The sequence below is a fragment of the Bombina bombina genome, chromosome 3 (genome assembly GCF_027579735.1).
Source record: "Bombina bombina isolate aBomBom1 chromosome 3, aBomBom1.pri, whole genome shotgun sequence".
Classification (NCBI taxonomy): domain Eukaryota; kingdom Metazoa; phylum Chordata; class Amphibia; order Anura; family Bombinatoridae; genus Bombina; species Bombina bombina.
This window is the reverse complement of record NC_069501.1, coordinates 1152839119-1152854076: the sequence shown is the minus strand read 5'-3', so window position 1 is coordinate 1152854076 and position 14958 is coordinate 1152839119. Positions and strand designations below refer to the sequence as shown.

At 41.1% G+C, this 14958-nt stretch overlaps 1 protein-coding gene across 1 annotated transcript in view; it reads left to right on the top strand.

Annotated features, from left to right (window-relative positions):
- The window catches only part of ATM (ATM serine/threonine kinase), a 925848-nt gene that overhangs the window by 281595 nt on the left and 629295 nt on the right, over positions 1-14958 (top strand). Inside the window, exons 19-20 of the mRNA XM_053708547.1 lie at positions 2380-2462; positions 2542-2697. Coding sequence (XP_053564522.1) covers positions 2380-2462; positions 2542-2697 — 239 coding nt within the window. The remainder of the gene's footprint in view (positions 1-2379; positions 2463-2541; positions 2698-14958) is intronic.

Sequence of the window (14958 nt, the reverse complement as noted above, 5' to 3'; positions counted from 1 at the left end):
GTTTCCTCGGTTCTCCTTTTCCTTGTCCCCTTACGGGTTTTCGGCTGATGTTCCCTTCATTAGTGGGGTGTGAGTGGTTGGGGATCGTCTGTTGGGTGACGGTGTCTCCTGGAGGACTGTTGGCTCAGTCGAGTCCGTTTTGCGGTCTCTAGCTCGGCTTCTGGACTAGCTGCAAGTCAGTGTCCTTGGGGCTTTTCCTTTTAAAAAATTTCTCTGCTTCGGACGAAGCAGGGATTTTTATTGGGTAGAGGTTAAGGTTTGGTGCGCTCAGTATAGGCTGGCTTTTGTACCCTCCCGTCTTGACATTCTGTGTCCTCTATAGCTTGGGTATTGTTTTCCCAAAAGTAATGAATGCAGCTGTTGACTCTTTCCATTTAAGAAGAAAAACATAAATGATGCTTACCTGATGATAATTTCTTTTCTTCTGATGTAAAGAGTCCACAGCTCCCCACCCTTAATTTTATGTGGGGCGTCCTTTTATTCTTCTGGCACTTTTCACCCTGATATTTCTTCTACTGTTCCTTGTTCCTCAGCAGAATGACTGGGGGATGAGGGGAGTGGGAGGAGTATTTAAGCCTTTGGCTGGGGTGTCTTTGCCTCCTTCTGGTTGCCAGGTTCTTAATTCCCAAAAGTGATGAATGCAGCTGTGGACTCTTTCCATTAGAAGAAAAGGAAATTATCAGGTAAGCATATTTGATGTTTTTTCTCTGTGCTACATAAAAGATTTTATTAAAGAATAGACCCACTATCTTGTTACAAAAACTACTCAACCAACTCACATGAATTTTTGAAGGTTTCTTGTCCTTTCTAGTCTAACTACGAACACATTTCAGGACATTTTATTTTACAGTTCCTGAGGTATAAGCATGTGAAAATGCAAACCTGAATTTTGATGGCTTTGCTTTGGAAGCAAACAAGCAAGTGCTCACAATATGTGGTATTGAAGAAATGAGATAGGAGAAGGCCTAGGGGGGGAGTACAAAGAAATAAAATGCCAGCAACCATTTTAATTCAATAAAAAACCATGGTTAAATTTAATAAAAGTAACAAACACATTCCTGCATAAATATTAAAGGGACATGTTACCCTTGTTTGAAATCTCATAAAAGTGACTAAAAAAATATCACATGAAAATGATTATGATAAAGGAAGATATTTTATCTTAAAATTCCCTCATTAGCCACATCTCACTGATTAGCCACATCCCACTGTAAAGGGACCTTAAACATCCAATCATGATGCTAGTCCTGGGACTTACAAGGGAGCCTGCATTTGGTATGTGCAAAATCAGTTACATTATTTCCCCTTTTATTAAGAAATCTTGCTTTATCATTGTGAAATCTTATGCGATTATAGAAAAATCACAGAAAAGCAAAATAGAATCTCAGCACTAATGATGATTGGCTGCTTGTTTTTGTTTTTTACCATGCAGATAACAATACATAGTAGATGAGTGGCAACTAACTGCTCCCATGTTGATTAACAAGTCCCCTTAACTTATATTAAATGAGAACTATAACCATGAGCTGATATATTCCATTTAACAGGAAGATTAACAGCACTGAAATAAATCAACAACTTTATTTATAACTAGTATTAACTTGTATGTGGGATAATCAATTGGCCTTCTAAATAAATACATTTTATTTTTTTTAAACTTTTCAAACTTTTCTTTTTTTCCCAATGATTTGCAAAATTTTGCTAACAAAATATTTGAAATCCTGCGGCCAGTTTTTGTGCGGCCTAGCAGTGAAACCGTTATTTAGGTAACCGATCCCTGCAATTAGCAAACACTGCACAATGCAGACTGTAAGGTATGGTTCTCATATAACTGTTACACTGCTGCACCTCACACAAAACTAGCCTTAGAGGGAACACTGCTGCTGAGTGTGTCCTTTAATTATGGTCAATTAGTGTCAGCTGCATCTGAGTTATTTCACTGTTGTAAGCAATCACTGTATAGTAGGTAGCTTGTTCAGGTAATTTTACAGCAGTTTGTAGCATATTTTTAGCTTCTTAGAGAAAATGTGACAAGCAAAACTATCACAGCAATAACAAGCATTATAAATTCTGTATATATTGTGTTTCATTCATTACTACTCATTAGTTGTTTAAATTCCCCTAATCACCATATCATACTTGCACAGTATTTCAATGCATATTTGTTTAAAAAATATTTTAACCCGCTGGTTGCCAGGGATCATTCTGAAGTATATAGGGTTAAACGTTTTAAACCATTTCTTATTTTTCCACAGTACATTGTTTCAGGTTTTTAAAGAAATGGGATATTGATCCTAAAACGTTTTGCGTTGTATGTAAAATTTGTTTATGTATCTGTTAGTGATTTCTTTTTCCTTCTAATATACTATGCAATTTTAGTATTTACAGTTATTGAGTGAACTTCCCATGGAAGATGCTTCACAGCCAGTTGATGATATTCTCACCTTACTGAAACCTCTTCCGTAAGTTCCTGTACAGTGTAACATTTATTCCACTTGCTGCTGGTATTGGCTGGTTCTGATCTGGTCTCTTTTCTTATAGAGAGGTCTGCTCTACGTATCGTAGAGACCAAGAGATCTGTACTGCTATTCTAACAAGGCTGCTTCCTGTGGTTGTGAGCTTAGGACAGGACCAGGCAGACAGTGATGAGCGGTGTGATGCGGAGGGACAGCTCCTAAATGTGGTGCAGGCTTTTTGGTATGGCTAAAACATTATGTTAAATTAGTACAATAAGTCTTAGCCGTGTTGTACTAGGTTTTTCCCCCAAAGTTTTTATATTTGAGACATACAAGTCCTGCATCAAATAACTTAACAAACTTTACACCAAGTGGTACAATTGATGGTACAATAGTGTTTGATGTTAGATTAACAATATTATTCTTTAAGCTGCAAAATTTATAAAAACGTGGAAGACATAACGTTTTGGGGATGCAGTGTGTATGTCATTCTGAATTTGCTCAATACTGCACCTTGATACTTGACAGATATTGCTATGTTTGCAACCAATCACAATGGAATACAATTGTTAACTTGTTTGTTTATTCACAAAAGGCCAGATTACTAGTATTTATCGCCCCCTCATGGGAACTACGCTAGAATTAAGCTTTTTGCGTACATCAAGTTGTGCTTGTATTACAAGTTGAAAGTAAAAAGTTTTTGCTTGCACGCTAATCCAAGGCATGTAAAAACCTGAATATCCTGCGCACGTTAACGTATACCCCCATAGAAGTCAATAAAGCAAAAAAATAAATACAAATAACATATTCTGCTATGTGCAGAACATTGGAAGGTGAAATATTTACAGCAAATACATAGTTAAAACCTTTGCATAAATATGTTTTTCTTCTTAAATGGAAAGAGTCTACAGCTGCATTCATTACTTTTGGGAAATAAGAACCTGGCCACCAAGAGGAGGAAAAGACAACCCAGCCAAAGGCTTAAATACCACTCCCACTCCCCTCATCCCCCAGTCATTCTTTGTCTTTCGTCCCAGGAGGATGGCAGAGAAGTGTCAGAATTTTTAATTTTTGTTTTTGTCTCTTATGGAGGGTAGTACTCTTCGGCATGGGACAGGTGTTTTAAGTAGTCCTGTCAGTCTCTCAGTGAGAGCTTTGATGAAAGTTATAGTCCGGAGATGGAGGGAGTTTCTTTCTGCGAAACCATCCCGACTCATATTAACAGCTCCTCAAGCAATCAGCATTGTCTAACTTTGCTTCGCTGCCTTCTTTCTTCTCTCAAGTCCATGGCGGAGGCAATGCTACTATCCGTAACACTTGAAGGGCCGTGTTCCTGTTCCACAGCGTAGATTCCGGTAAGATTGTTTCATTTTACTTTATTTGCAATGTACTGTAATCTGAATATTTCCCGAGAGGCTACCACCTTGCGGGTCTAACTATAACATAAGGGTCTCAGTGAGTCTCTTTTAGTATCTTGGAATCGAGGGTTAATATCTCATGTTTGTTATGTGATTCAAGCTGCTTATGTACAATGTTTACAAGGCTCATGGTTGGAACATTGAGGCCTTTGGAAGTGACGCAGCCTTTTGGTTGGGCGCGCTTGTTTGGACTGTACGGTTCACCTTGTGTTCGGGCGTGGCTACGTTCCGTTGTTCCATTTCCGCATTCCCGACCGTGTGGCGAAGGAAATTTTCTAGTTCGCAGGGGTCTGGTCATAGGAGGTGGTGAGTGCTCCAGCCATTGGGGGTGTCAGGTGCCGTTTTAGTTTTCACTACTTTAGTCCATATTTAAATATCCTCTATCCAGTTATTGAGGATTCTGATGCTGAGACTGTGTTAATTTCAGATTCAATTACAGAGGATTCTGATAGAGACTATTTTGATTTCAGATTCTGTGTCCAGTAATGAATCCGGAGTGGCCTCGTTGACGCCTGTCAACCAGTTTTGTTCCATATGCCATTTCAGAGCGCCTGGTTCCTCGGACTTGGGGAATCAAGGGACTGCTGAGCCATCCACCTCTGGGGGTCCTGTCCTCCGAGAGGCGAGTTCCCTACCAAATCACACATGTGGGTAATCCATTTCTTTCATGTAATTGGCAAGAGTCCATGAGCTAGTGACATGGGATATACAATCCTACCAGGAGGGGCAAAGTTTCCCAAACCTCAAAATGCCTATAAATACACCCCTCACCACACCCACAATTCAGTTTTACAAACTTTGCCTCCTATGGAGGTGGTGAAGTAAGTTTGTGCTAAGATTTCTACGTTGATATGCGCTTCTCAGCATTGTTGAAGCCCGAATCCTCTCAGAGTACAGCGAATGTCAGAGGGACGTGAAGGGAGTATCACCTATTGGATACGATGATTTCCCTAACGGGGGTCTTTTTTATGGGTTCTCTGTTATCGGTCGTAGAGATTCATCTCCTACCTCCCTTTTCAGATCGACGATATACTCTCAAATTTACCATTACCTCTACTAAAGAACTGTTTTAGTACTGGTTTGGCTATCTGCTATATGTGGATGGGTGTCTTTTGGTAAGTATGTTTTTATTACTTAAGACACTCTCAGCTATGGTTTGGCACTTTATGCAAATTATGTAAAGTTCTAATTATATGTATTGTACTTATATTTGCCATGAGTCAGGTTAATGTATTTCCTTCTGCAGACTGTCAGTTTCATATTTGGGAATATAAACACTTTAAGAAATTTGTTTCTTACCTGGGGTTTAGTCTTTTTCAATTTTGACTACTTTTTCATTTGCGGGTATTAGGCCCGCGGGTGCGTCAAATGTTAGACTTTTGCGTCATTTTTGGCGCAAACTTTTTTGGAGCGGGAAATTACGTTTTTGACGCAACTTCGTAATTTCCGGCGTCATACGTGACGTCGAGACCTTTCACACGGCGGCATCATTAGTGATGCAAGTGTGTCATTTCCGGTCATTTTTGGCGCCAAAAAAGTTTACGTTACGTTGTGCGTCATACTTGGCGCCAAATTTTTTTCATTATTTCAATACCCCATTCATGTTTGCCTCCTGCTTTCTTCTCTATCAAGAGGCCTATGCTTTTGCATTTTTTCCCATTCCTGAAACTGTCATTTAAGGAAATAGATAATTTTGCTTTATATGTTGTTTTTTCTTTTACATTGAGCAAGATGTCCCAATCCGATCCTGTCTCTGAAGTTTCTGCTGCAACATTGCTGCCTGACATCGGTTCTACTAAAGCTAAGTGCATTTGTTGCAAAATTGTAGAAATTATTCCACCGAATGTCATTTGTAATAGTTGTCATAATAAACTTTTACATGCAGATAGTGTTTCTATCAGTAATAGTACATTACCAGTTGCAGTTCCTTCAACTTCTAATGTGTATGATATACCTGTAAATTTTAAAGAATTTGTTTCTGAATCTATTATGAAGGCTTTGTCTGCATTTCCACCTTCTAATAAACGTAAAAGGTCTTTTAAAACTTCTCATTTAGCTGATGAAATTTCAAATGACCAACAACATAATAATTCATCCTCTTCTGCTGAGGATCTATCTGAAACAGAAGATCCTTCCTCAGATATTGACACTGACAAATCTACTTTTCTCTTGTTAAGTGTGTTCAGTCCACGGGTCATCCATTACTTATGGGATATATTCTCCTTCCCAACAGGAAGTTGCAAGAGGATCACCCAAGCAGAGCTGCTATAGAGCTCCTCCCCTCACATGTCATATCCAGTCATTCTCTTGCAACCCTCAACAAAGAAGGAGGTCGCGAGAGGAGCTGGAGTTTTTACTTATCTATTCTTCAATCAAAAGTTTGTTATTTTAAATGGCACCGGAGTGTGCTGTTTTTCTATCTCAGGCAGTATTTGGAAGAAGAAACTGCCTGCGATTTTTTTTTTTCTATGATCTTAGCAGGCGTAACTAAGATCCACTGGCTGTTCTCGACATTCTGAGGAGTGGGGTAACTTCAGAAACTGGGAATAGCATGCGGGGTCCCCCGCAAATGAGGTATGTGCAGTACTTTATTTTCTGGGAATGGAATTGACTAAGAAAATACTGCTGTTACCGTATGATGTAAGTACAGCCTTAAAGGCAGTAGTGGCAACTGGTATCAGGCTGATAAATGTATGCGCAGTAGAGTTATTTTCTAGGGACTAGAATTTGACCGAGAAAATACTGTTAAAACTGAAATAATACTTAAGCCTTTTCTGCAGTGGTAGCGACTGGTAGCAGGCTTAGTGATAACTTTGCATAACATTGGAAAATGTTGCTTTTTAATAAAACGTTTACTGGCATGTTATTCGTTTTGTGAGGTACTTTGGTGATAAATCTCTTTGGGCATGATTTTTTTCCACATGGCTAACATTTTTTTCTGCATGGAAACCGTTATATCAGGGCTCCCACTGTTGTGATAGGAGTGGGAGGGACCTTGTTTTAGCGCCTTGTTGCGCAGTTAAAATTCTAGCACAGTCTTCCTGCTTCTTCCTCCTTGATCCAGGACGTCTCTAGAGCGCTCAGGGGTCTGCAAAATTCATTTGTGAGGGAGGTAATGAGTCACAGCAGATCTGTGACAGTGTGCTTGACTGTGATTAAAAGCGTTAAATCTTAATTGATATTCGTTTTATCCGTTTTGGGTATTGAGGGGTTAATCATCCTTTTGCTAATGGGTGCAATCCTCTGCTAATAATACACTTCTTGTTAAGAATTGTTTAATTATATCTGTATTTTTTGAAGCGCTGCAGCGTTTTTTATATTGCTTGTAAACTTATTGAAAGTGATTACCAAGCTTGATAGTTTCATTGCTAAGTCTGTTTAAACATGTCTGATTCAGAGGAAACTGTTTGTTCATCATGTACAAAAGCCAATGTGGAGCCCAATAGAACGATGTGTACCAATTGTATTGATATTGCTTTGAATAAAAGTCAATCTGTACCGATAAAGAAACTATCACCAGACAACGAGGGGGAAGTTATGCCGCCTAACTCTCCTCACGTGTCAGTACCTGCGTCTCCCGCTCGGGAGATGCGTAGGATTGAGACGCCAAGTACATCTAGGCCCTTACAAATCACTTTACATGATATGGCTAATGTTATGAAAGAAGTATTATATAATATGCCCGAATTAAGGGGCAAACGCGATAGCTCTGGGTTAAGGACAGAGCGCGCTGATGACACGAGAGCCATGTCTGATACTGCGTCACAATTTGCAGAACATGAGGACGGTGAGCTTCATTCTGTCGGTGACGGTTCTGATCCGGGGAGACCGGATTCAGAAATTTCAAATTTTAAATTTAAGCTTGAGAACCTCCGTGTGTTACTAGGGGAGGTATTAGCGGCTCTGAATGATTGCGACACAGTGGCAATTCCAGAGAAATTGTGTAGGTTGGATAGATACTATGCGGTACCGGTGTGTACTGACGTCTTTCCTATACCAAAAAGACTTACAGAAATTATTAGTAAGGAGTGGGATAGACCCGGTGTGCCTTTTTCCCCTCCCCTGATATTTAGAAAAATGTTCCCTATAGACGCCACCACACGAGACTTATGGCAGACAGTCCCTAAGGTGGAGGGAGCAGTTTCTACGTTAGCCAAGCGTACCACTATCCCGGTGGAGGATAGCTGTGCTTTCTCAGATCCAATGGATAAAAAATTAGAGGGTTATCTTAATAAAATGTTTGTTCAACAGGGTTTTATATTGCAGCCTCTTGCATGCATTGCGCCTGTCACGGCTGCAGCGGCATTCTGGTTTGAGTCTCTGGAAGAGGCGATTCGCACAGAGCCATTGGATGAGGCTTTGAGCAAAGTTAGAACCCTTAAGCAAGCTAATGCGTTTGTTTCAGATGCCGTAGTACATCTAACCAAACTTACGGCTAAAAATTCCGGATTCGCCATACAGGCGCGCAGAGCGCTCTGGCTTAAATCCTGGTCAGCGGATGTAACTTCCAAGTCTAAGCTACTTAACATTCCTTTCAAAGGGCAGACCTTATTCGGGCCCGGCTTGAAGGAAATTATTGCTGACATTACGGGAGGTAAGGGCCACGCCCTTCCTCAGGACAGGGCCAAACCAAAGACCAAACAGTCTAATTTTCGTGCCTTTCGTAACTTCAAGGCAGGAGCAGCATCGACTTCCTCCGCTCCAAAACAGGAAGGAACTACTGCTCGTTACAGACAGGGTTGGAAAGGCAACCAGTCATGGAACAAGGGCAAGCAGGCCAGAAAGCGTACTCCCGCCCCTAAGACAGCATGAAGACAGGGCCCCCTATCCGGAGATGGATTTAGTGGGGGGCAGACTTTCTCTCTTCGCCCAGGCTTGGGCAAGAGATGTGCAGGATCCCTGGACGTTAAAGATTATATCTCAGGGATACCTTCTGGATTTCAAAACCTCTCCTCCACAAGGGAGGTTCCATCTTTCGAGGTTATCAACAAACCTAGTAAAGAGAGAGGCATTTCTACAATGTGTACAAGACCTCTTAATCATGGGAGTGATCCACTCAGTTCCGCGATCGGAACAGGGACAAGGGTTTTACTCAAATCTATTTGTGGTTCCCAAAAAAGAGGCAACCTTCAGACCAATCTTGGATTTAAAGATCTTAAACAAATTCCTAAGGGTACCATCGTTCAAGATGGAAACCATTCGAACCATCCTACCCATGATCCAGGAGGGTCAATATATGACCACAGTGGACTTAAAGGATGCTTACCTTCATATATCAATTCACAAAGATCATTACCTAAAACCTAAGGTTTGCCTTTCTAGACAGGCATTACCAGTTTGAGGCTCTTCCCTTCGGGTTAGCCACGGCCCCGAGAATTTTTACGAAGGTTTTGAGCTCACTTCTGGCGGTACTAAGACCACGAGGCATAGCGGTGGCTCCGTACCTAGACGACATTCTGATACAAGCGTCAAGTTTTCAAAATGCAAAGTCTCATACAGAGATAGTTCTAGCATTTCTGAGGTCGCATGGGTGGAAAGTGAACGTGGAAAAGAGTTCTCTGTTATCACTCACAAGGGTTCCTTTTCTAGGGACTCTTATAGATTCTGTAGAGATGAAGATTTACCTGACGGAGTCCAGGTTATCAAAGATTCTCAATGCTTGCCGTGTCCTTCATTCCGCTCCAAGCCCATCAGTAGCTCAGTGCATGGAGGTAATCGGCTTAATGGTCGCGGCAATGGACATAGTGCCATTTGCGCACCTGCATCTCAGACCGCTGCAACTATGCATGCTCAGTCAATGGAATGGGGATTACTCAGATCTGTCCCTTTTGCTAAATCTGGACCAGGAGACCAGAGATTCTCTTCTCTGGTGGTTGTCACCGGTTCATCTGTCCAAAGGAATGACCTTTCGCAGACCAGATTGGACGATTGTAACAACGGATGCCAGCCTTCTAGGCTGGGGAGCAATCTGGAATTCCCTGAAGGCTCAGGGATCGTGGACTCAGGATGAGAAACTCCTTCCAATAAACATTCTAGAATTAAGAGCAATATTCAATGCTCTTCTAGCTTGGCCTCAGTTAGCAAAACTGAGGTTCATCAGATTTCAGTCGGACAATATCACGACTGTGGCTTACATCAATCATCAAGGGGGAACCAGGAGTTCCCTAGCGATGTTGGAAGTCTCGAAGATAATTCGCTGGGCAGAGTCTCACTCTTGCCACCTGTCAGCGATTTACATCCCGGGCGTAGAGAACTGGGAGGCAGATTTCCTAAGTCGCCAGACTTTTCATCCGGGAGAGTGGGAACTTCACCCGGAGGTATTTGCTCAACTGATTCGTCGTTGGGGCAAACTGGATCTGGATCTCATGGCATCTCGCCAGAACGCGAAGCTTCCTTGTTACGGATCCAGGTCCAGGGACCCGGGAGCGGTGCTTTTAGATGCATTAGCAGCCCCTTGGGTTTTCAACATAGCTTATGTGTTTCCACCATTTCCGTTGCTACCTCGACTGATTGCCAGGATCAAACAGGAGAGGGCATCGGTAATTCTGATAGCGCCTGCGTGGCCACGCAGGACCTGGTATGCAGACCTAGTGGACATGTCGTCCTGTCCACCATGGTCTCTTCCTCTGAGGCAGGACCTTCTAATTCAGGGTCCTTTCAACCATCCAAACCTAATTTCTCTGAGGCTGACTGCCTGGAAATTGAACGCTTGATTCTATCAAAGCGTGGGTTTTCGGATTCGGTTATTGATACATTAATACAGGCTCGGAAATCTGTGACCAGAAAAATTTACCATAAGATATGGCGTAAATATTTATATTGGTGCGAATCCAAGAGTTACTCATGGAGTAAGGTTAGGATTCCTAGGATATTGGCTTTTCTACAAGAGGGTTTAGAAAAGGGTTTATCCACTAGTTCGCTAAAGGGACAGATTTCAGCTCTGTCTATTCTTTTACACAAACGTCTGGCAGAGAATCCAGACGTCCAGGCCTTTTGTCAGGCTTTAGCTAGAATTAAGCCTGTGTTTAAAGCTGTTGCTCCTCCGTGGAGCTTAAACTTGGTTCTTAAAGTTCTTCAGGGTGTTCCGTTTGAACCCCTTCATTCCATTGATATTAAGCTTTTATCTTGGAAAGTTTTGTTTTTGATAGCTATTTCCTCGGCTCGAAGAGTCTCTGAGTTATCAGCCTTACATTGTGATTCTCCTTATCTGATCTTTCATTCAGACAAGGTAGTAATGCGTACTAAACCTGGGTTTTTGCCTAAGGTTGTTTCTAACAAGAATATCAATCAAGAGATTGTTGTTCCATCATTATGTCCTAATCCTTCTTCAAAGAAGGAACGTCTTTTGCCTAATCTAGACGTGGTCCGTGCTCTGAAGTTCTACTTACAGGCAACTAAAGATTTTAGACAAACTTCTTCTCTGTTTGTCGTTTACTCTGGACAGAGGAGAGGTCAAAAGGCTTCGGCTACCTCTCTCTCTTTTTGGCTTCGTAGCATAATACGTTTAGCCTATGAGACTGCTGGACAGCAGCCTCCTGAAAGAATTACAGCTCATTTCACTAGAGCTGTGGCTTCCACCTGGGCCTTTAAGAATGAGGCCTCTGTTGAACAGATTTGCAAGGCAGCAACTTGGTCTTCACTTCATACTTTTTTCAAATTTTACAAATTTGACACTTTCGCTTCTTCGGAGGCTGGTTTTGGGAGAAAGGTTCTACAGGCAGTGGTTCCTTCTGTTTAATGTTCCTGCCTTGTCCCTCCCATCATCCGTGTACTTAGATTTGGTATGGGTATCCCATAAGTAATGGATGACCCGTGGACTGAACACACTTAACAAGAGAAAACATAATTTATGCTTACCTGATAAATTTATTTCTCTTGTAGTGTGTTCAGTCCACGGCCCGCCCTGTCTTTTTAAGGCAGGTTCTAAATTTTAAAATTATAACTCCAGTCACCACTGCACCTTATAGTTTCTCCTTTCTCGTCTTGTTTCGGTCGAATGACTGGATATGACATGTGAGGGGAGGAGCTATATAGCAGCTCTGCTTGGGTGATCCTCTTGCAACTTCCTGTTGGGAAGGAGAATATATCCCATAAGTAATGGATGACCCGTGGACTGAACACACTACAAGAGAAATAAATTTATCAGGTAAGCATAAATTATGTTATTTATTTAAAATAGAGTATATGCGTTCTTTATTAAAAGAAGTGTTAATTACTTTGGATATTGAGGTAACCAGTCCTATTGACGTTCAGTCTAATAAACGTTTAAATGCTGTTTTTAAATCTCCTGTGGTTTCCCCAGGTGTTTTTCCCATTCCTGATGCTATTTCTGATATGATTTCTAGGGAATGGAATAAGCCAGGTACTTCCTTTGTTCCTTCTTCAAGGTTTAAGAGATTGTATCCTTTACCAGCAAAATCTATAGAGTTTTGGGAAAAAATCCCCAAAGTTGATGGGGCTATTTCTACTCTTGCTAAACGTACCACTATTCCTATGGAAGATAGCACTTCCTTTAAGGATCCTTTAGATAGGAAGCTTGAATCTTATCTAAGGAAGGCCTATTTATATTCAGGTCATCTTTTCAGACCTGTTATTTCTTTGGGTGATGTTGCGGCTGCATCAACTTTCTGGTTGGAAAATTTAGCGCAACATGAATTGGATTCTGACATATCTAGCATTGTTTGCTTACTGCAACATGCTAATCATTTTATTTGTGATGCCATTTTTGATATTATCAAAATTGATGTTAGATCCATGTCTTTAGCTGTATTAGCTAGAAGAGCTTTGTGGCTTAAATCTTGGAATGGTGATATGACATCTAAATCTAGATTACTATCTCTTTCTTTCCAAGGTAATAATTTATTTGGTTCTCAGTTGGATTCTATTATTTCAACTATCACTGGAGGAAAATGAGTTTTTTTGCCTCAGGATAAAAAACCTAAGGGTAAATCTAAGGCTTCTAACCGTTTTCGTTCCTTTCGTCAGAATAAGGAACAAAAACTCAATCCTCCTCCCAAGGAATCTGATTCCAGTTGGAAGCCTTCCTCAAATTGGAATAAATCCAAGCCATTTAGGAAACCAAAGTCTGCCCCTAAGTCCGCATGAAGGTGCGGCCCTCATTCCAGCTCAGCTGGTAGGGGGCAGATTAAGGTTTTTCAAGGATTTTTGGATAAAATCTGTCCAAAATCATTGGATTCAGAGCATTGTCTCTCTAGGGTATCGAATAGGATTCAAAGTATGACCTCCTGTGAGAAGATTTTTTCTCTCACACATTCCTGTAAATCCAGTAAAAGCTCAGGCTTTTCTGAAGTGTGTTTCAGACCTGGAGTCTTCAGGGGTAATCATGCCAGTTCCTCTTCAGGAACAAGGTTTGGGGTTTTATTCAAACCTATTCATTGTACAAAAGAAAGAAAATTTGTTCAGACCAGTTCTGGATCTGAAAATTTTGAATCGTTATGTAAGAGTACCAACTTTCAAGATGGTGACTATAAGGACTATTCTGCCTTTTGTTCAGCAAGGACATTATATGTCCACAATAGACTTGCAGGATGCATACCTTCATATTCCGATTCATCCAGAACACTATCAGTTTCTGAGATTCTCTTTTCTAGACAAGCATTACCAATTTGTTGCTCTTCCATTTGGCCTAGCAACAGCTCCAAGAATCTTTTCAAAGGTTCTGGGTGCCCTACTATCTGTAATAAGAGAACAGGGTATTGCGGCGTTTCCTTATTTGGACGATATCTTGGTACTAGCTCAGTCTTTACATACTGCAGAATCTCACACAAATCAACTAGTGTTGTTTCTTCGGAAACATGGTTGGAGGATCAATTTACCAAAAAGTTTCTTGATTCCTCAGACAAGGGTCACCTTTTTAGGTTTCCAGATAGATTCAGTGTCCATGACTCTGTCTCTAACAGACAAGAGACGTTTAAAATTGGTTGCAGCCTGCCGGCACCTTCAGTCTCAGTCATTCCCTTCAGTGGCTATGTGCATGGAAGTTTTAGGTCTCATGACTGCAGCATCGGACGCAATCCCCTTTGCTCGTTTTCACATGAGACCTCTACAGCTTTGTATGCTGAATCAATGGTGCAGGGATTATACAAAGATATCACAATTAATATCCTTGAATCCCAATGTACGACACTCTGACATGGTGGATAGATCACCATCGTTTGGTTCAAGGGGCTTCTCTTGTTCGCCCAACCTGGACTGTGATCACAACAGATGCAAGTATTTCAGGTTGGGGAGCCGTTTGGGGGTCTCTGACAGCACAAGGGGTTTGAAAATCTCAAGAGGCGAGATTACCAATAAATATTTTAGAACTCCGTGCAATTCTCAGGGTTCTTCAGTTCTGGCCTCTACTAAAGAGAGAACCGTTCATTTGTTTTCAGACAGACAATATCACAACTGTGGCTTATGTGAATCATCAGGGTGGGACTCACAGTCCCCAAGCTATGAAAGAAGTATCTTGGATACTTGCTTGGGCGGAATCCAGCTCCTGTCTAATCTCTGCGGTGCATATCCCAGGTGTAGACAATTGGGAGGCCTAGAATTTTGCAGTTTCTTCAGGATGGTCTGGATAAAGGTTTGTCTGCAAGTTCCTTGAAAGGACAAATCTCCGCTCTTTCTGTTTTATTTCACAGAAAAATTGCTATACTTCCTGATATACACTGTTTTGTACAGGCTTTAGTTCGTATTAAGCCTGTCATTAAGTCAATTTCTCCTCCTTGGAGTCTTAATTTGGTTTTGAAGGTGTTACAGGCTCCTCCATTTGAGCCCATGCATTCTTTGGACATTAAACTACTTTCTTGAAAAGTGTTGTTCCTTTTGGCTATCTCTTCTGCTAGAAGAGTTTCTGAGCTATCTGCTCTTTCTTGTGAGTCTCCTTTTCTGATTTTTCATCAGGATAAGGCAGTTTTGCTGACTTCTTTTCAATTTTTACCCAAGGTTGTGAATTCTAACAACATTAGTAGAGAAATTGTTGTCCCTTCTTTATGTCCTAATCCTAAGAATTCTTTGGAGAGATCCTTACATTCTTTGGATGTGGTAAGAGCTTTGAAATATTATGTGGAAGCTACTAA